The sequence below is a fragment of the Equus caballus genome, chromosome 21 (assembly GCF_041296265.1).
Source record: "Equus caballus isolate H_3958 breed thoroughbred chromosome 21, TB-T2T, whole genome shotgun sequence".
NCBI lineage: Eukaryota > Metazoa > Chordata > Mammalia > Perissodactyla > Equidae > Equus > Equus caballus.
The window spans coordinates 45,925,631-45,947,139 of NC_091704.1; the positions used below are offsets into that span (position 1 = coordinate 45,925,631).

At 36.2% G+C, this 21,509-nt stretch overlaps 1 protein-coding gene across 1 annotated transcript in view; it reads right to left on the minus strand.

Moving 5' to 3' along the window:
• Nucleotides 1-218: 218 nt before the first annotated feature.
• Nucleotides 219-21,509, minus strand: part of TARS1 (threonyl-tRNA synthetase 1) — a 28,439-nt gene continuing 7,148 nt past the window's right edge. The window contains exons 3-19 of the mRNA XM_001498175.7: nucleotides 20,451-20,641; nucleotides 16,989-17,112; nucleotides 15,450-15,571; nucleotides 14,538-14,655; nucleotides 14,209-14,273; nucleotides 14,046-14,124; nucleotides 13,086-13,232; nucleotides 11,838-11,936; nucleotides 10,643-10,809; nucleotides 9,512-9,674; nucleotides 9,285-9,422; nucleotides 8,318-8,395; nucleotides 8,052-8,152; nucleotides 7,845-7,949; nucleotides 6,230-6,302; nucleotides 3,019-3,133; nucleotides 219-2,547 (exon numbers count right to left, since the gene is read on the minus strand). Of these exons, the coding sequence (XP_001498225.2) occupies nucleotides 2,399-2,547; nucleotides 3,019-3,133; nucleotides 6,230-6,302; nucleotides 7,845-7,949; nucleotides 8,052-8,152; nucleotides 8,318-8,395; nucleotides 9,285-9,422; nucleotides 9,512-9,674; nucleotides 10,643-10,809; nucleotides 11,838-11,936; nucleotides 13,086-13,232; nucleotides 14,046-14,124; nucleotides 14,209-14,273; nucleotides 14,538-14,655; nucleotides 15,450-15,571; nucleotides 16,989-17,112; nucleotides 20,451-20,641 (2,034 nt within the window). The 3' untranslated portion in view covers nucleotides 219-2,398. The remainder of the gene's footprint in view (nucleotides 2,548-3,018; nucleotides 3,134-6,229; nucleotides 6,303-7,844; nucleotides 7,950-8,051; nucleotides 8,153-8,317; nucleotides 8,396-9,284; nucleotides 9,423-9,511; nucleotides 9,675-10,642; nucleotides 10,810-11,837; nucleotides 11,937-13,085; nucleotides 13,233-14,045; nucleotides 14,125-14,208; nucleotides 14,274-14,537; nucleotides 14,656-15,449; nucleotides 15,572-16,988; nucleotides 17,113-20,450; nucleotides 20,642-21,509) is intronic.

Consider the following 21,509-nt stretch of genomic DNA (forward strand, 5'->3'; position numbering starts at 1 on the left):
TTGCAATATATACGTGTATCAAATCATCACATTGTACACCTCAAACTTACATATATGTCAATAATATCTCAATAAAGCTAGAAAAAAGATTTAACTTTCGGGAAAATTGTAATGACAGGTATAAAACAGAGCTATTCAAGTCAAATAATCAAAGAAAACATTTTAAAACAAAGAGTTATTAAGTCCAGTAAAACAAAGTTGTACTAGAACAAATGTAATAATAGAATACTATTTGGTTTATTAAAGCATAGTATTTATGGACACAGTAACAATAACACCTAATATGGATTTAACAAAAAATTGAGATCATAGTAGAAGGATGGAGGCAGGAAATGATGGGGTGTGAACTAAAATCCTCATCTTCTGAAACAGTAAGTCAATAGAGAGGTTCTAAAAGTGGGGAATCGAGAGCAATGGTATTTACAAACAGGGACAGAGGCACAAACCAGCATGGCTAAAAGTGGTCACCTGGGGAGTGCGAATCAGATCAGGGTCAACAGGACAAGAGGTTGGTTTCCTTATAAACCTTTTACTACTCTTCGACTTTTTTTAAAGGCAGAATTGAGTAACGTTAGTCAGAAAATCTGTCTACAGATATTTGTCATGTGGTGTTTGCAACGGTGCTGTCATTGTTCTGGAACTGTTTCGGTATATTTGATTACCAAGATCATGTAACTCTCAATAGACTAGATGCTGGATAAAAGTTTAGCAATTGGGTTCCTTCAATTCTTCAAGTTATATGCCACAACAGAACAGATGGATACAACAATAAATACAACAGTCTCTGCCCTCCAGGAAAGAGAAGGAAAAACAAAATCAAACAAACTAACTACAGACATAAGAGCTTTGATGGGATAAGCCAATAAAATAAGAGCTCTCAGAGGGTGGTCCCCTCATGCTCCCACAGGAAGGTGTCAGTTACAAAGAGGATTCTTTGATTCTCAGTCCTGCCAACCTATGTCTTAACTAGACTTTTATATCTTAAGTTTTAGAAGATTTATAAAGCTTCTCTAAATATTTCAGGGAAATTATTCATATATTACATAAACATCTGTTGAAGTCTAAAACAGGTACCGAAAGCATCTAGCTGAACCATAGTTGGTCTTCAGCCTATATATTATGGAAACTGTTTTAAATGGTTCTGTGATATGAATTTTTTAAAACTGAAGAAAAATCAAAACTAAGACATTGAATTTTAGATTAAAGAAATAAAAAGCAAATACACTGTTCTAAAATGAATCAAAAAGTTTTTGCTGTCATGACTTGAGAAGGCAAAGTTCTGGTTCAAATATAAAATTAGTTCCCCTTCAGGTGCATATAAAAGTGAATTACAGATCTATCAGAGGCTACGTCTTAAGACGGCCATAAGCAAGACTTAATTATAAAGTTTCAAAAATAATCCCTCTGATTAAAGCTCTTAACTCCTTTATTAAAGTGTGCATTAATCTATGCAAATCGACTTCACCTTGAAGTGACCCTAGCAAATGAGCTATTGGGGTTATTAAAGAACTGACCAGACGTTGCCTTTTTAAATGATTACATTAAAGAGGAATTAATATATATCCATATAAGGAATTCCCTATTTTGTGGTGTTCTCCCAATCACTATTCACTGGTAGAAAAATTTAAAAATTATCCCTTATGAGAGAATAGAAAATTTGTATAACGATGGATTCGATGGCCCAGAGTAGTCTGCCATAAACGTCTATTTCTTAGAAGACTCATGCTTCATCTTAAAAATTTGTGCAAATCTACTCTCTATTAGATCCATGGTTGGTTTTAATTGGTTTACATCCAAATAGAAGTTAAGTGACACTCCTAAAGATGTCATCCTGCAACTGAGAAGCTGGCACCTAGCTCATAACCCAGATTGAGACCAGCATCACTGGAGATTTGCCCCCTCCACCCAACTTACATCATATTTGTTATAAAACATTAAAGGTAAACATTGAATCACACAATTTATCCTGGGCAGGCGTGTATATATGTGAAGGACAGAGCAGTTGAAACTTTTGTGAATGGAAGTTTTTATTTTTACACCATAATCCAATGCTAATCTTTCTTTTACCTTAACCAAATCTGAAAAATTTTATTTTTCAACTGCATTAAATTTACAAAAACATTTTCCCACATTACATGAAAGCGTTCCTCATGTTTTATTTCCAGTGCTCAGATATTTAATGAATAAAATCATTTTACTGTGTCTCTTTTAATTACCTCTTTCAAATAACACATTGTCTAAAACCTGTCTAGGTTAAAAAGGCTGATCCTGCAGTCACCTACGCAGCCTCTACCAAACTTTGCGGTTCGGTATAAATGGATGTTTTCCGAGTACAAAGTTACTGTTAGGGAAACATCGTTCATGCTTTTCTACTGAGCCAATCCGGCAAAGTTTGTGGTTAAAATTCTTCCTCTGCCTGTTTGCTGCGGGACTGCTTGAGCTGCTGTAGCCGCTCGATGGTTTCAGAGAGAGTACGTTCTCCATGTACCTTGTTGTCTCGCGTACGGATATTAACAGTGCCGCTGGTTTTCTCTTTTTCACCAACAACTAAAACAAAAGACACAAAACTCTGTAAGGGGAAAGGACTCCTAGTAAACATTCGAACAGAAATGATCCGAGGACCCAAAAGCCACCCTGTAGCTTCTAATTCATTAAAATATACAGGTGACCATGTATAGTTAGACAACCAATTTAAAACATCTATTCATTTAAAAACTAATAAAATAAACCACTTTGAATGCCTAAAACTGCTGTGCTTACTGAGTCACTTAATCCAGCCAACTTAATAAAAACTTGACGTATAAAGAAATAGGGGGTGAAGGAAGAAGATTTGTAGACAAACCTTTAAAAATTATTCTTTTTCACATCAAAATTTTCCTTTATCAACTGAACAAACTTAATAGTTTAAGAATCAGGATTAGAAGGTATTGATGACCACAATTCTCTTAATTACAAGTCTTAAGATTTTGGTGTTTTCCTAAGGTTTGGAAGATTTTCTTTGGCAAGTCTCCTTCTTACCTAGGATGAAGTTATATTGCGCTAACTGTGCGTTTCTGATCTTCTTATTTAACGTACAGCCCGGGTCCAGATCAACGTCCACCATGAATTTAGCATCATGGAACTGCTGCCGGACCTATTTCAACAGAGATAAAGAACTTCTCAATCTAAAGTCAGAATTATATTTCGATCTTAAATGATTTTATTTAACATATGATTTGGATAATCATGCAAGCATTAAAAAAGAAATTCTAATAGATATATTGAGGCATATATTATTAATTTTTGACTTGAGACTACATTTTCAAAAATCAAAACAACACATTTTGCTCTTGAGAGAGAAATGTTTTAGAAAACCCTTAAATATCAGAATTCAGGCAATCAGCTAAACTTAATCAGATTTCTTAAAACGCGTTACAAAAGGAAAGAAAGCCTTTTGCAAATGTGTCTTAAATTCCCTATATGGTTGTCAGGAAACAAACTATTTATCAGTCTCCATATTACATCCAATAATGGATGTCCAGTCTAACAGAGAAAATAGTATTTCTGATCCCTCCAATAGCCAGCAAGTTGGTAACAAGAATCCACCCATTGCTGCCATTTGTGTGCAACATTTTTGAAAATAAAATGTTCATAGCACAAACAACAGGCTAAAAGCATCAGAAGAGCTTCTTTCATGTTTTTAGAGAATAGAATACAAACCGCCATATAAAATTGTCTTCCAACACTATTTCTTTAATAAGTCTGTGTATACGACCTAATGAAATAGAACTCTACAAGAATAATTTAAGTAAAATAAAACATCAAATTTAAGAAATATTAAAATAATTTTTTCCTTTCTGAACAGTGGTTTCCTTTTTGATTAAAAGAAAGCTTATTAAATGGAGGCAGATGAAGGTGTTAGAGCCAAAAAACAAATCGGAGATTTAGTGAAATAAACTTCCAGGAATTTAAAGCTGAAAAACTATATTAGATATTATTATTCTCTGCCTTTTTTTTTCCCCCCTCAAAAATACAGTTCCACTTCATTGTCTTAAGTCTTGGTGTACTAAATAAACCATGTTGGGACTGGCCTGGTGGTGTAGTGGTTAAGTTGGCAAGCTCTGCTTCAGCGGCCTGGGGTTCACAGGTTCAGATCCCTGGCGTAGACCTAACACTGATCATCAGGCCACACTGTGGCAGCGTCCCACATAAAATAGAGGAAGACTGGCAACAGACGTTAGCTCAGGGCCAATCTTCACCACCAAAAAAAAAAAAAAAAAAAAAGGCCCAGCCCCATGGCCAAGTGGTTAAGCTTGCGTGCTCCACTTTTGTGGCCCAGGGTTTTGCCAGTTCGGATCTAGCACTGCTCATTAAGCCATGCTGAGGCAGTGTTGCATGTAGCACAACTACAAGGACCTGCAACTAGTATATACAACTAAGTATTGGGGGACTTTGGGAGGGAGAAGAAGAAAAATAAAGGATTGGCAACAGATGTTAGCTCAGGCACCAATCTTTAAAAAAAAGAAAAAAGTAAACAATGTTTTCAGTATTTTTCCTTTCCAAAAAAAGCAACACTAAATTTTATTAATCGGAAATTAGATTAAATAAACTAGATTAAATTTTCCATCTACATTGACAACCAGTTACCACTGATATGATAAAAAGATCTGATCTGAATAAACCATTTCCATTTCACTAATAGGTTGTTATTCCTTAGTGATCACTACACTGCACCTGTTGGGATTGGGATTTTCTAAGTATGCAAATTTCAGAAGGGTTCTTACATAGTTTATTGGAGTGCCAGGATAAGACTACACTTTCAACTGTAATCTATTTGAAGAATAAAGCACCGGTGTTTTAGTTTCTTAACACGGGCCCTGTGTGCATGCGGGTTGGGCTATTCTGCAATTGGGGAAGCGGCCCAACAACTAACTGCAGGCTGTTTAATACCTCGATTTCCAGTCATAGAGCCCACCTCTCCTCCACTTAATAGAATCAAAAACCTCCCAAAATAAAAACTCCATCCCTGCATAATTCCAAATGCCACCACACCCCCGTATGGAAGGAAGTCGGTACTGTCTCCAGCTGAGAAATGAGTTAACTAATACAGACCTTTCTCCCGCTGCATGAGCTTTCATCATGCAGGTAAGATAAAGTGCAATCAATTAACCATGGGACATAACTGATTCTCATCATTTATAACTAAAAGCACTCTGTGCAGTCATAGGACTACATTATGTCTGAACAGTTTGCTTATCAGCTGGTTCAATGTTCATTTATTTCTTAAAGAGTTAAGACCTGAGTCTAATTTAATCTGGTGATCTGGAAACATGATGGTTTTTTTTTTAAAGATTGGCACCTGAGCTAACATCTGTTGCCAATCTTCTTTTTTTCCTCTTCTTTTTCTCCCCAAAGTCCCCCAGTACGTAGTTGTATATTCTAGTTGTGAGTGCCTCTGGTTGTGCTGTGTGGGATGCTGCCTCAGTGTGGCCTGATGAGCGGTGCCATGTCCTTGCCCAGAATCCGAACCAGCAAAACCCTGGGCCCCTGAAGCAGAGTGCGTGAACTTCACCACTCGGCCATGTGGTTGGCCCCAACATGATGGTTTTGATGTGACAGTATTGTTCACCAATATTTAGATTTTGTCTGTTTTAACTAACCAATTGATTACTTTTAGTTTGAAATTATGAAACAATGCTTTTTTATAACACAATTTTTAATAATTTGAAATTCCTCAGTACGGAATTGTTGCTTTAACAGAACAGACTACTGTAGTGTTTAAGGTGTGAAGTATGAACAGATGTGTATACATCTGTTAGTAAGGTAGTTTTTTGGTGGGTAGGGAAAAACATTGGTTTGGCGTGCCATTAACCTGAAAAAAAGTTTCAAATAGTTGAAGAAATCTGCATTAGAAATGAAGCAAAATTACTCTTTGAGTCGAAGAGTAGCTTAAGCTATATTATGCATTTAAATTTACATATTATACTGAGGCATTCGCTATTGCTAATATTAAACACTAAAATATACCAGTGTACACAAAACACTATCCAAATTATGTCTTCTGCTCATGGCGCCACACAGAAAATTATTAAACAGATAATATAATCTATTCAGGCTGATCACAGATTGAAAATAGTAACATTTCTCTGTATCACAAGCAGCTTCATTTACCAAGAGCGTACACAGCTTCTGAGATTTGAAAACCTGAACAACAGATTAAATGTAAAGAAAAGTCATATTTAAGGATTACCTTTTGGGCATATTCATCACATGTTGGTCCCACTGGAACTACCATTACTTGGCGAGGAGACAGCCAGAAGGGCCTTTAGAAGAAATTATAAATATTTAAGGTGGATTTGGGCACTTCCCTAAACAAGGATCGCTCATTTCTCAGTTTACTCTTCAATATCTTTTCCTGAAACATGTAAGATCCACTTTAAAAACTTGGCTTTTTTTCAACATCTGATAAAGACTAAAGGGAGGAGATTCAGGAGCAGAAAACTAAGCTTAGATCAGGAAAATCTGTAACTGAGATTTGTCTTGCTAAACTCATGGCAAAGCAAACTTGGGGCAGGGACCATCAGTTAACAGAATACCATGACTGCCAGAGGGGGCAACAAATTGTTAGAGAACTACACCTGGTGATTCACTGTTCAGGCGTTATTTTATTACTTATTCTTCATGGGGGACACAGACTACGCCTTCCGTTTATTCAAGATCCATTTGGCAGGATTCAGCAAACTGTCACTGATAGTAACTAATGATGGTTATTTGATAAAAATGAGTGTGTTTTCACATCTTATTAAAAAATGACAGTCTATAATTCTCCCTTTGGAGTATTTCAGGTGCCAAGCCCATCCTATGCTCCAGACATCAGATCTGTGTTTCTCCTGATCACCCCTCTGATTTCAGTTGTTCTGTTACATCAGGGAAGAGGCTGGAGCAGGCACTAAATTCTTCTTGAATTGTGGGCTTTTTCCCACCTAGGTTTGGAAGAACAATTAAACTAGCTGAGGATACTCCTGTTCTCTAAATGCCATGAAGAGACTGCTTCCCATATTTGATTTTGTGAAATATAACTGAAAAGAGATGATCTTATTTCACTGACAAGTATGACTAACTCCCCTAATGTCTAAACTAACCAAATTACAAATAAAACTGAAATGACTGCAATGTATAAGATAAAAGAGATTTATAACAGTTTTGCATCAATACAATTAATACTGGCAGACTCTACAAAATGAGTGTTTTATAACCTGGTGCTACTTTCAACTGCCTTTACAAATTGTGGGCCCAGACAAAACTGCTTAAAAAATAAAATGGAAGTCACGCGCTCACATCTTGCTAGCAAAAACATAACTTTATAGAAACAAGCATAAAATGTTGATCAGTTTGGAGTCTGTACTTTCAATTTAAAACTTGCCTTCTAAAGGATGTCAAACTTGCTTATTATGATCGGCAATATTGAACAAGGTAAGCCAAAAGCCTACTTTTGTTTACTCAGACAAAAACTTCAAAATCATATTAATCCCAAAACAAAGTTACTTGAAAAGCAATCAGAATAACAAGTATGCTTCTTACTGCATAATAATTCCTAATTAGAAAGTATTATATAACATTCAAACAAATCAAGTTCTCAAATAAAAATAAGTACTAATAATAAATATTCTTAAAGCTCAAAAAAATTTGAGTTTAGATGGTAATTCCTTACTTTTTAGTGAACGCTTGTCATTAACTGGAAGTGACTAATTGGAATCATTCTCCCTTTCCATTGCCTAACTAAATTGGACAGTGGACATTTCTTCTAGTCAACTTACATTGTCTAGACAAAAACAATGACAGAAGAAAACAATGACAAAAATTACCATTTTCCTCCATAGTTTTCAGTGAGGATAGCAATCATTCTTTCCACTGACCCCAAGATGGCTCTATGGACAATCACTGGCCTTTTCTTATCATCACCATCATGGCTAGAAAGGAAAAGAAGAATTTGTTTTGCTTTATTTTATTTATATATATATATTCCTTTATATGTCCCTGAAGAGTATTCAGAGCAGATACTAGAAACTCACCTTACAAAAGTAAGATTAAATCTGATGGGTAACTGAAAATCTAACTGGATTGTTGCACACTGGTGGTACCGACCAATTGCATCTTTAATCTGTATGTCAATCTACGAAGCAAAGATTGGGTTATTACAAGATGCTGTCTATATTAAAGTTGAACTCAATAGTTATTTTAGGGCCGTTTTTCCTTTTTTAAAAAAATTTTTTTTAAAGTAATCTCTTCTTCACCCCCAAATAAAAATCATATTATTCAAATATACTTTGGTACTGACCTTTGGACCATAGAAAGCTCCATCTCCAGGGTTTAATACCCACTTTTCGCCAAATTCATTCAGACTGTTTTCAAGTTGCTAAGGATAAAGTAAAATGAATTCTTATTTTTGTTCAATCTGCAACTTCCCTTCTTCCAGCCTAATTTGAGACTAAAAATACTGTAATTACTTTCATGGGTCACTAATCTCTGCTTTAGAATTTTGTCCACCTAAACACGCTTATACACAACCCTTCCTCTTTTTTTCCAGTTTTATTGAGAAATAACTGATGCACATCACTGCGCAAGTTTAAGGTGTACAGCACGATGCTGTGATTTACATACACTGTGAAATGACTACCGCAATAGGTTCGGCTAACACCCACCATCTCATACAGATACAACAGAAAGAAGAAAAGTAAATTTTCTCCCTGTAATGAGAACTCTCAGGATTTAATCTCTTCACAACTTTCCTATATATCCTATTGCAGTGTTAGCGACAGTCACCATGTTGTACATTACATCCCTAGCACCTATTTATCTGATAACTGAAAGTTTGTACCTTTTGAACACCTTCCTCCAATTTCCCCCCTTTTAAATGTTACAGCTTGATGACAAAAAAATCTCCAACCATTTCTAAAATACAAAATCATACCAAAAAAACCTAGGAACCATTTCCAATTTTCTCTTGTGCTTCTTTTTTTTTGGTGAGCAAGACTGGCCCTGAGCTAACATCTGTGCTGCTCTTCCTCTACTTTGTATGTGGGACACCGCCACAGCATGGCTTGATGAGCAGTGGGTAGGTCCTTGCCTGGGATCCGAACCCACGAGCCCTGGGAGGCAAAAGCGGAGCACATGAACTTAACCACTACACCACTGGGCCAGCCCCTCTTTCTTTTATCCATTTAAAGAGGCTTGGCTTTCTCAGACAGTGGAACAAGCCAATTTCAGTCAAATAGTATTTAAGCACGCTGAAAAAAACCACTTACTTTCTCAGCTTGATTCCATACTTCAATATCTCCAAGGAATTTTTCCGGGCGAGTAGACAGGTTCAGTTTAAAAGAAAATCCAAACACGCTATATACTGTACGCAGAAAGTCCAAACAACCTTTTATTTCGTCCTCAATCTTGAAATTAAAAAAAAGGACACAGTGGTAATTTTCCTTAACTGTCTTGACACTTTTTTCAAAGTGTATTATGGCACCGAGTCTCATACCTGCTCAATGGCACAGAAGATGTGAGCATCATCCTGCTGGAATCTTCGTACCCGCGTGAGTCCTGTGAGCGCTCCCGACAGCTCATTCCTATGGAGTACCCCAAAATCGGCCATCCGCAGAGGCAACTCTCGCCAGGATCTTGGCCGATGATCAAACATAAGACTGAAGAAAAAAGAAAGGTAAAATGCATTGACATTTAATTTGACAAAAATAAAACTGCTTCTCTAACATTGTATGAAAGGCCATCAAAAAGCCACTGATTCTGGTTGTCCATACATGCAGCACTTCTCAAATTCTTGGCTTCATACAACAATGTAAGCACTTGCATGAATAAAACAGCAAATAAATTATAATACAACCATCCATAACCAAGGGAGAATAAACATTCATTCCCATAAGTCTAGAGTCAAATCCTTATGCTCAATATTTCCATTAGTTTGAGGACTGCCTTTAAGGCTTGTATTTAAAAAAAAATCTTAGCCACATACAAATCATTTATAACACTGAAAATTAAAGTCTGGCTTTCTTGTCACTCCCAAAAGTGCTTCAGTTCTCTGTTATTCTGAAGGTGCTTCAGAAACTGAAGCATCTGGGAAAACTAAGAAGGAGCTCGGCTCCCTGCCCTACAGCCCAGGCCCTTATGGAGGATCCTCTCTCTCACCTCCTCTGCCCTCGAGGCCTTGCTACTAGAGGCTGTAGACGCTGAGATAGGTAGTCCCAGCTCTCCCTAGTCCTCCCCCAAGCTGCTCTTCACCCAGCTTTCAAGAATAGAAAGTGGAGCAGCCTCGAGGCAAGAAAGATTTCCCAAGGACGTCAATGCACTAGCAGGTTTGGATAGAACACATTTCTTTTAAAAAAATCTAGAGAATTTGCTCTGCCCACATTCAGTCTCCCTGTTTTATATTCTGCCTGCTCACTGCTATTACCCCAGGGACATTCTTGAACCTCTAGAGATCTGAGGATCTAGTTGGGCACAGAAGACATAATAATCCAACAATAATGTTGCATTTAAATACTCTTCTGACTACGCAATTTGTTTTTAACAAAAATTCTTTCAAAGGAGGGAAAGCAATCTAGCCCTAATGGTAGCAAGGGGAAATCTTTGATAGAAACTCAAAGCTGCTGAATACCAGTGTCCTGGGCAGTTCATGGGTTTCAGAGCAAACAGCTCCTTCTCCACCTCAAAGGAGAACATGTTCTCACTGTAGTGCTGCCAGTGGCCTGAGGTCATCCAGAGTCGGCTGTTGTAGATGTTTGGAGTGACCACCTCCTGGAATCCTCGTTTCCTATACTCGCTCTGTTAGAAAACAAACACAATGCATGCACAGGGAAATAAAAGGTCATACTTCTGGTGGGAGTAAAAATTTAAAGAGCAATTTTATACTATGTAGTGAAGTTCAAGATGCATGTTATAATCTAGAAATTCCACTTGGAGGTACATACCAAAGAGAAAACTCCTGCACATGTGCACAGGAGACTTGTCAGAACAATGCTACCGCTGCACAATTAGTAACATGGGAAAATTCGAAATTACATCAGTATCCACCAATAAAGGAATGGGCATATTGTGCTCCTTATATAACAGAATAATATGTTAACAAGTGAAAACAAACTGCATCTATACATACCTAAAAAATAAATCGCAATGCAGACTGATACACAATGAGACATCTTATGTATAAATCTGAAGCACACGAACATAAATAATTTAGAGTACATATATATGGAGTAGATATAAAATAACATGGACAAAAAGGATCCACGCTAACTTCAAAACAATAGCTTCTACTATGAAAGGAGGGTAATGGATCACAAACAGGTCCCAAAAGGGAGCTTTTTCCCCCTTATTACATATGTATTACTTTATTTCAATAAAAAATCTGAAGCAAGTATAGCCTAGTGTAAATATGTGTTAAATTAGGTGGTGAGTACACAGATGTTGGTGGTACTATTCTCTATAAACATATGCTTGAAACACTTCATAATTTACAAAGAAAAGAAAGCAATGTAAAGACTACCTTGCTTTTTTAAGGAAAAACAAATAAACTGCCAAAGAGTGCACAAAGCTCCTGTGTAAAGGGTTAGAGGTCCTACTTCAAGCTCACCAGCTTTTCTCTTGTATACACACCCATGTATATGGACAAAATCATGCATTAGGAGGAAAGAATTTTTTACACATTTTATGAGACCTCAGACTTCCATTTTTATTTATTGTTTAAAAGATTTCTTCTCAAATTCAAGATTATCTTTCCTTTTAGTAGACCTTGTTTAACAAAATCAACTTATGTCCTAAATCTACAGAAGAAAATAATGAATATGGTTTACCCTGATGAATTCAATAAGTGTATTATAAATGTACGCTCCCTTCGGCAGGAAAAAGCAACTTCCAGGGCTGAGTTCATGGAAGAAATACAGTTCTTGGTCCTGGGTAAAAGAAAAGCAACAGAATGTTTATATATGTATATAACATGAACACAAATTTCAGTGTTGTTGAGTTCAGAATATGGTCTTGATGTCTCATATTTCAATTTGTGGCATTCTCGAATCAAAGAAAACACGTCAACATTTCTGGTGTACAACTCAATGGTATAGAATTACAGCTGATTTACAACTTAGCACAAGTACGTTGTCGCCCTATTACATTCCTGAATCCAGCCAAGTTTACCCACAAGTGACATGGAGCAGGGGTCTTAGTTCTCTTCTGCTAGCCACAATGGAGCTCTCATAGTTTTAACTCCTCAAGCTCCAATATCTGGGTGTTGTTTCTTTCTCTTTTTCTTTTTTTTGAATAGGAGTGGCAGGAAGGAAAGAGACATTGATAATGAAATAGAAGGTGGAGATGAAGTTGGCTGACTTTGGGTCATGGTGAAAGCAGCACACCCTCCTCCACTCTTGCCCATCACCACCTCCCCAAACGCCCCAAGTCCTCAGGGAAGGGCCCCATCAAGCCTTGCTGGCTTCCATCCTTGCTGGCTAGCATTTATCTGAGGCAGTCAAGGGAGCATGGCAGTGGACGCTGCTGCCTGCTCAGGCTTCATAACCTGGCAGCCAAGGATGCTTGGCACAGAGTGAACACAATTTTACAAAGGAATGCTTTTATCGAACCTAACTTCCAGCTTAGAAAAGATTCAGGGGTAGAGGGATAAAGAAAATGACATCATAGAATCCATCAGTGACCTGCTGTGTCACTTTGGGCAACAAATAAATTAGTCTTTCTGGGACTCAGCTTGCACATCTTTAAAATAAGTCAGTGAGACCAGGGCATTTCCAAAGTATCTCGCAGCTCCATGGAATGCTGCTAGACTTCTTTCACAGAAAACTGTAGCTCATTAGCATTTGTTCTCAAGAAAAGGAGCAGTTAAAATGAATTTTTGTGCAGTACCGAGCACACTCTAGAAAGAGAATGTGGACAATCAGTCAATAATATACAGCTTTTATAGGCTACAGTACAATAATTACTTGAAAGCTACACCATCTCTTTGAAAGGAAATTCCTAGTACTTAATACAACTAAATTTCAAATGAAAATAAAGAAAACTCAGTCTGGACACATTACTATTCTTTTTTAACATACCCTCCCAATTTTCCTATGATCTCGGTTTTTGGCTTCCTCTTGGAACTTCTCCCATTCTTTCAACATTTTAGGATCTGGGAATGAAATGCCATAAATTCTCTGCAGAGTCTCCATGTCTGCTTTGCCTTCCCAGTATGTGGAGGAATTCTGAAAACAAGGATTAACCATGAAACGATAGTCACATTTCTAAGTATCTCACTTATTTTAAGAGTTAGATGTTACTTCTCACAGTCACTTTATGAGTCAAATTCATCTCAGTCTTTATGACAAGAAAAACAGCATAAATAATGCACACTTAGTGGACATCTCACAGGCGCTCTGAGGCACAGCTACAATAGTTGTGTTCATTCTGCAGCACAAAGCTGGCTGATTAATTCCCTCAAAAACGCCCACCCCTCAATACCCACTCAAACCACAACTCCACGAATGTGACTGTCTGCAAGGCTATCTTCCACAAGGTGATTAAGCAAAAATGAAAAATAAATCAACAAAAAAACCTTAAAATGACTCAATTATTCTTATGATTTAAAGTACATTTTCATAATCACCTATAAAATATTTATGAACTAGTATAAAATTGGCAGGATTGGTTTGGTTAAAAAGAACAAGTTGGGTAATTATTACCTTAGACATACTAAGGGCAAACGCACACACTAACAGTGAGTTTCAAAGCTCGTAGAGCCATGATGGCCCATGACCGCAGGATTTTGTCAATCCCCCAAACCTCCATCCCTGTGTGCTCTGGCGATGAATGGCGGGTCAGTCACCGCTTAAGAGAATATTGGCTAAAAACAACTAGGGTTACGCAGCACCCATAGCCGAGAGAGAGCAGGAGAGAAAAATCCACCCTTACATATGCAAGAGAAAAACGTTAGAAAGAGAAACCAATAAAAGTTTAAACATATATCTATCCTAGACAAATATATTTATAGAGAGAGTCTTTAGAGTTACATTGCTTACTTTATGTATTTTCAAAGTCTTAATTTTGCCGGTGTGTCTCACATGAGGACCCCGGCAGAGATCTATCAAGGGGCCACACCTAAATAAAAAATGAAAAGGATCTTAACAAAGACTTCAAATGACATATACACCAGTTACACTTAATGACATTTGATATTCTCACCTATAGACTGTGGTAGTTGGAGTATTCACTTTTTCATTCAATATCCGGCATTTGAACTTGTTGTACTGAAAACAGGAAAAATTATTTTTTTGAAAACCCTCTTTTAATTTTTACCTCTAAATACTACAGCTAAACTATAACTCAAAGTACATCTTATCAAAGCATTCTATGAATATAAATGCTGATATTTCATGTTTTAAAAACATTGTTCAATTTTCCTAAAGAACAGAAGAGGCGTGAAATTAGTACACTAAACCCCAACACGACAACTTCCAGTGACATTAAAGAGTGACGGAAAAGTGGAGGCCACACGTTACAGCTCAGTTTACCTTAAACATTTCCAATAAAGTTTCCTTCTTAACTTCCAATCTTTCAAAAGCTTGTTTTTCTTTAATGATTTTCTTACATAAACCCTCCAAAGAAGAGAAATCATTGCTGGACACACCCCTGAAGGAAAAGAAACTATAATTCATCTTTTTCCATTCAATTCTACTCACATCTAGCTTGGAGTAATGTTTCTTTAAAATACTTAAATAGGTTTTAATATTAAAAATTTACATCCTTGCATCATATATTAGAATTTTAAACCAGACATTTTTCATAAATTATTTTTATATTTTATCTTTGCTGTGGCTTCTCCCTTGGTGAGCATGGAGACTGTTCCCACTAGTGAACCCTTCCTCCAATTCTATAACCAAGTTTAAAGGAGAGGAGAGGACCAACCTCATTTTATTTCCCAATATACTTTGGGGTTCCACCTCCATCCAGCTATAACAGAACTCTCATTAAAGCCTCTACTAGTTCATAAGTTACTACAACACTTCAAGTTTTGATAGTGGGAATACTTGGGACTATGAAGCAATAAACTTTACATCATTTCTCCCTTATCAAGAACTCTTTAAAAATAATGACGTGGGACTGGCCCCATGGCCGAGTGGTTGGGTTCACGCGCTGCACTTGGGCAGCCCGGGGTTTCACTGGTTCAGATCCTGGATGCAGACATGGCACTGCTTGTCCAGCCATGTTGGGGCAGTGTCCCACATGCTGCAACTGGAGGGACCCACAACTAAAATATACAACTATATACTGGGGGGATTTGAGGAGAAAAAGCAGGGAAAAAAAAAAAAAAGATTGGCCACAGTTGTTAGCTCAGGTGCCAATCTTTACAAAAAAAATAATAATAATGACAGGACCCACTGTAATTCAGATTTCATTTTTCTTTACCCAGTTACATAACTCACCCTTCATCAAGGTACATGTCATAATAGAATCCATTTTCTATTGGTGGACCATAACATAAACATCCACCATAGACTCTTTCCATGGCTTCACCCATTATGTGAGCACTTGAATGCCAATATACCTGAAAATTCAAAGAAAAATGGGATGGTCTGAGCCTGGGCATACAGGTTGTAAATCAATATGGTTGTTTTGAAAGAAATTAAATTTGTTATAAATAAACCAAAGACATGAAAATCTAAATTTAGAAATCTATAAACCGTGATGTGATTCTATTCAGAGCCAAAATAATTTAAAAGGATTCTAATTACTAACTTGTATTTGTACCTTAGAAATCATCTGGTTTAGTTGTTTTCAAACTAGTTAAACTCAACTTAGTATCATTAATCAAATGGGATGGATTTTGTTCCCTGAAAACAATCACTACTCACAATACGACTGCCTTATTAACTGCAACGGCCCAGGGTCTTGTAAGCCAGTGTGCCCTATATCCCATGTGTGTGCTCTGGCCTTTACTTGGCTGTGGAACATCACTTAAAAATTACATCTGCTTTTCTCTTATTGGATCCAAACAACTAAAGTGGTACAATTTGACCCCACAACAAATTATAAAACATAAGGACTAACATATGGATGCTGAAATCAAATGGCAGTATTTGGTTTTAAGGTGCTCATTCAAATAAGTCAGAATATACCCAAAGCAATATTTTTAAGACTTATTAGTAAGGTACCAAAATGATTTTTAAAATTCTCATAAAAACCTTAAGGAATCCAGAATACATTTGAAAACCACTGATTCACATACATAAATAAAGTATCATCAATAAAACAAAATATTTTATTTCCCCTTATATGGTATACATCATGGAGAAATAAAGAGAAAAACCTTTCCCATCAAATGTAGGTTGATTTTTATAGTGTTTTCAGCAGATGTGCATTTAAAGATGAGAAAAATACGGAAATCAATTGTCCGATAGGGGGAGTACTTAAAGTAATGTTCAAATTTATCTGTTAAATACAGTCATGTGCCGTATGATGATGTCTCTGTCAATGACAGACCACATATATGATGGTGGTCCCAGAAGATTAGTACCAGATAGCCCAGGTGTGTAGTAGGCCATTCCATCTAGGTTTGTATAAGTACACTCTATGACATTCAGACAACGACGAAATCACCTAACAGTGTATTTCTCAGAATGTACCCCTAACTTTAGCTATGCACGACTGTACATACATACTGCTTAAATTGACTGATAGGGCAGGAAAAAACTGTCACTTGCTTAATCAATTTTTAAGAAAATTCCGAGAACTTTTTTCCCATTGATGTATCTAGTGGTGAAAATACATTTACTCAAGTTTACCTCAATTTTACAAGGCAAGCACTTTTATTACATTCCCCCAATGAAAGACAAAATGACGACTTCAATATGACAATGAGACATTAATAAACCTCAGCCTCCCACTGGCAGTAGTAATGAGCTGGAAAAGACTGCAGATGTGAAGCTTCGTCCTGAAATTCAATGCACTGAATAAAAACTTACTGCTTGAGCTTCCTCATCCTCAAACTTGAGCAGCTCCAAGGTACAGTCTTCCTCCAGAGGGCGGTCTAGGTCCCAAACAGCTTTATTCACTTTAGCGATAACAGTGTTGTCGGCCAGGCCTTGGCTTAAAAAACATGCAGATATAGAAACACGAGAATCTAATAAACACTACATATATTCTATATTAACATTATATACATTATTCATAGATGTATATATATCTTTCTGAAATAAAATGGAAATGCAACCAACCCCCAAACATGTACCTAAGACTAAAACTAGAAGATCCTGAAAATTCAGAATACTATTCTTCGGCATTTAATGCTGCTTATTTAGGCAGACATGGTAACTCTGATAAACAAACGATAACAATTTTCAGTGGTTTAATTAATCTTTTAACTTATAAGTTTTCCACCAAGACAAGCTATTTAGACTCCAAAAGGAAAAAAACAAGTTACTAAGTAACTTCTCCATTTTTCCTCCTGCTTGAAATTTTCAACGATCTGTTCTATGAGAGGCAATGCTAACCTCCAAATAAATTCTGCAAATGCCTGAGACGGTATCCATTCATAACAAATACATGGGTAAAACACAAGACTACTCAGTAAAACTTTTTTGCAATATGGATAAAATCTCACCTAGACACACAGTACAAAAAAAAATACAAAGACCCATGAAGTGATGAGATGTCAGAGCATCCAAGAAAGCCAGCCACAGGAGTTCCGAGGAGTGGAAAGCAGCACAGGTCAGAGTAATCTGGACAGGCTTTGAGGATAAAGAAATGAGGGGCTGAAGGATCAAAAGATATGCAAAGAGGAAAAGGAGAGAGTTGGCACCACAGATGAGAGAATGGGCAGGATGCAAGCGGAGACGCAAGTCAAGAAAGGTTCAGGAAGCTGTGAGGCTAGAGCAGAATTGAGTAATGTCAGTCAGATTATAGATCTGAACGTGTAGCTAGAGAAACGACAGTCTAATAGTCTAGGCAACTCAATGAAAGCAGGCAACACTCTAAACTATGAAGGAAAATTGTGTAGCCTTTACACTGCTAGTCTTAAGTAGATCTACCACCAGAAGGCTTAAGCTAGCTGGACTTGCAGTGTTGAGTAGTTCTCTCCTTGCCCTGTCTAAGTACAGCTAAGTTTATACACCCTCCTCCATGTAAGGATCAGGAGGGAAGAACAAATGGCAGGTAAACCATAAACTCCTATCCCATTTTCAAGTTCACTGACTCTCTCATAGATTATATCCAATGTTTTCTTTCCTCTTGAGATGAAATGCAGCCAATAAAATGAATAACGTATATACACATTTCATAAGACATACATGAATTTGGCAGAGAGAAGCGTATTTTATTATACTGGTGTAAAACAGTCTTCAAAAGATTAAAAAACTGATCCAAATGCAAATAGTATTCTTTATATTCTTTGGGAAGAAAATGACCTGTATTTTAGGGTCCAAAATGGTACCTTGAGATACTAACAATAGAGTTACTTTGAAAATGTAGCTTATACATGGAGCATATTGGATCATTTCAATTTTCCAAAGAAGGGATAAGTAATCTACACTCTAAGATTTAGAATAAAACATCAAAGAAAAATCTTTTGAAGCAAACGGAGCATGCCTTTTTTTCTTCCCTTTCATATTCACCACTAATCATCTGAACCTTTAAATAGCTGATTATTCATGCTATAATTTTTCACAGAACAACAAGAAGTTATTCCGGACTTTTCTAAAAATGTTATCAAGCACTCTCACTTGCAGATCAGTGAGTTAACTCCAGCTGTAAAGCCCATCAATGTCTTATGTAATTCAGCTTAGAACTTGGCAGTTCTTGAAAAATTATTTTCCAATTGACCACTTCATAAATTACAATGTAATCTGGAGGACAGTATTGTAGAAGGTAGAGAAGAAGTTCCTGGAATAACAAGAGTCTGAATTTTAAAACCAACACAGCTACAACCTCAGTGTGCAACCATGGAGGAATCTCTTAATCAAAATGACCTGCAAAAATTACCTCTAAAATGATAGGTTGAATGATATTTAGAGGTCTATCCAGTTATCTATGATATCATAAGGAAACTTGTTTGATATTACAATTTTCCTTCTTACTTTCTTTGAAGTAAGGTCAAAGTACTTTCAGTAGACGCACTGGTCTAATGAACTGAAATACTCCATTCTCTTTGTAGAGTACTAACCAACGTCCATGGCCCACTCAAGACTCACGGCTCATAGGCCTAACTGCTGCTACTCTCACCAGTTGCATAGTGGGCTTACCAAGGATCAGCTGGGCTGGTTTCCAAATCTGCTCATGTACTTGTTATTTTATGTCTTAGGTTCAGCAACATGAAATTTATGATAACCATTTTTGACAGTCATATGGTGATTTCAACATATAATTAAATAGTATAAATAACAATTAATACTATTACAACAAGGGAATTATGGTTGCTATGAAAACCAAGTTGAATGTTTGGTAAGGCTCCATAAAGGCAAATCACTAAAAAAAAAAATCTTGTCAAGTTGGATGTGGATGAAATAACCATAAAAAAATCTAGAAGGATCCTGCACTGAGATTCGCTTCTCAAGTATGTTAAGAAAATATAAAACTCTAATCAGCACTCCACCCCAAAACCTTTGGCCCTATCTATCTATATCTATCTAATTAATGAATAAATATATATTTACACGTTTTAAATTAAAAAGTTTAAGACAGAGGTTGGCAAACTTTTTTGTAAAGGGACATATAAATATTTTGGACTCTGGAACACACATGGTGTCTATAGCATATTCTTCCTAGTTGTCTTATTTTTTTTAAACCATTTAAGAACTATTCTTAGCCCTTGGGCTGTACAAAAACAGGCTATGACCACAGTTTGCCAACACCAGGTATAAAATATATGCGTCAATTTGTCCTTCCCCAACATTATCATTTTCTGATAAACTGACCAACTACTGATGTCAATCATATCAGATTAAGAAAGCATTTACTCTATTACAAAGTATGCATCTAATTCTCAGTTACTTCTTCCCAACTAAAAGTTTTTACTTTTAAGCTTAGACATGGTCCTTCTTTGGAGTTATAAAAATAGTACATTTTTTTCATGTATCATAAATTAGTTTCTTAACTTTCCCATGTGAGATGATCTACCCTCATTTTTAACTTCAAAATTGAGACACAAGTCAAAACAGGTGAAACACTGTCTACTTGGTTTTGTGACATTTATAATCAAAGTAGAACTAATAATATAAAATTCTTCATAAGATAAGACCAAAGCGGACTCTCAGAAATTAACTTTGAATCTTAACTATAAAGCTCCACAACGTTTTGATTTTTAAAAATCCCAAATAATGTAAATTAAACATGAAAACATTAAACAGTAACATAAAAATATTATAAGGATAAAACTTGGCAACAATATATTAGTTACAACAATAGAAGGTCAAGACAGGTGTAGCTTATACCTAATTCCACAAGCAATTTGATATGCTGTAGTTTTCCAGGATTCTGCATCGACCTGTTTACCATCGGGCAGAGTGACTTTAATTGGCTTGCTATCTTTCTCTGCCTTTTCTGCCAGAATGGAATCATGCTCTGCTTTTAGTTTATTATACATCTCAAGACGCGTGTTAATATATTCAGGCCAAGGATTCAACTGCAAGACAACAAATGAGGAAACAAATAATCTGTAAATACTTGCTTTCCTTGTTAGAAATGGAAAAGAAATAATAAATATAGACAATACAAAAACAATGATTACTAATTCAACGTGGCAAATAGAGTGCCAAAATCACCAAGCATTACCTTAATCTTGTCCTAAATGAAGGTAAAAAAAGGAATTAAAAGCTCTCTTCCTATAATTTTTTCTTTAAAAAATTAAAAAAAAATAGAAAAGTATATAAATAACCATAAATATTTGGTCTGTCAACATCCTAAATGAACAATTTCTACCATTTTGCTATTATTTGCATAAGGTAATTTTTTTTCTTTTAAGATGTTCTCTCCAAGTCTTTTCTAACTAAATGATCTTATAAGTACAGCTATAAACAGTACTAGAAATAAAAACTAGCTGGCTTTTCCATTTTGTTTCAACTTGTTCAATGGATGGTCTGTGCAGTTGGTCAGACTATTTGTCCACTCACAATTCTGAACTAACCAAATATAAACTTATTTGACTTAAGGGCTCCCATTCGAGGTAAGTATTACTGAATTCAAACAGGCCATGATCACCATCATTCTTCAGAGTATTTAATCAGCAAATATAAGAAAACAACACAACACTACTGTCTGTAGTGGATACTATTAACCAAAATATTTTATATAAAACACCCACTCAGGTTCCCAAAAGTCTGGCAAAGGAAGAAAAAAAGAGACAGTAATCAAAGATCTGATTTCCTCGACTGTCAGAGACTCCAGTCTTTAAAACATTTCAAAAAGCAGGTGGTGAATCTGTGGTCACAAAATAGTCAAAACACTACCATCTACATAATTTATGATCTTCAAATGAAAATAACATGGATATT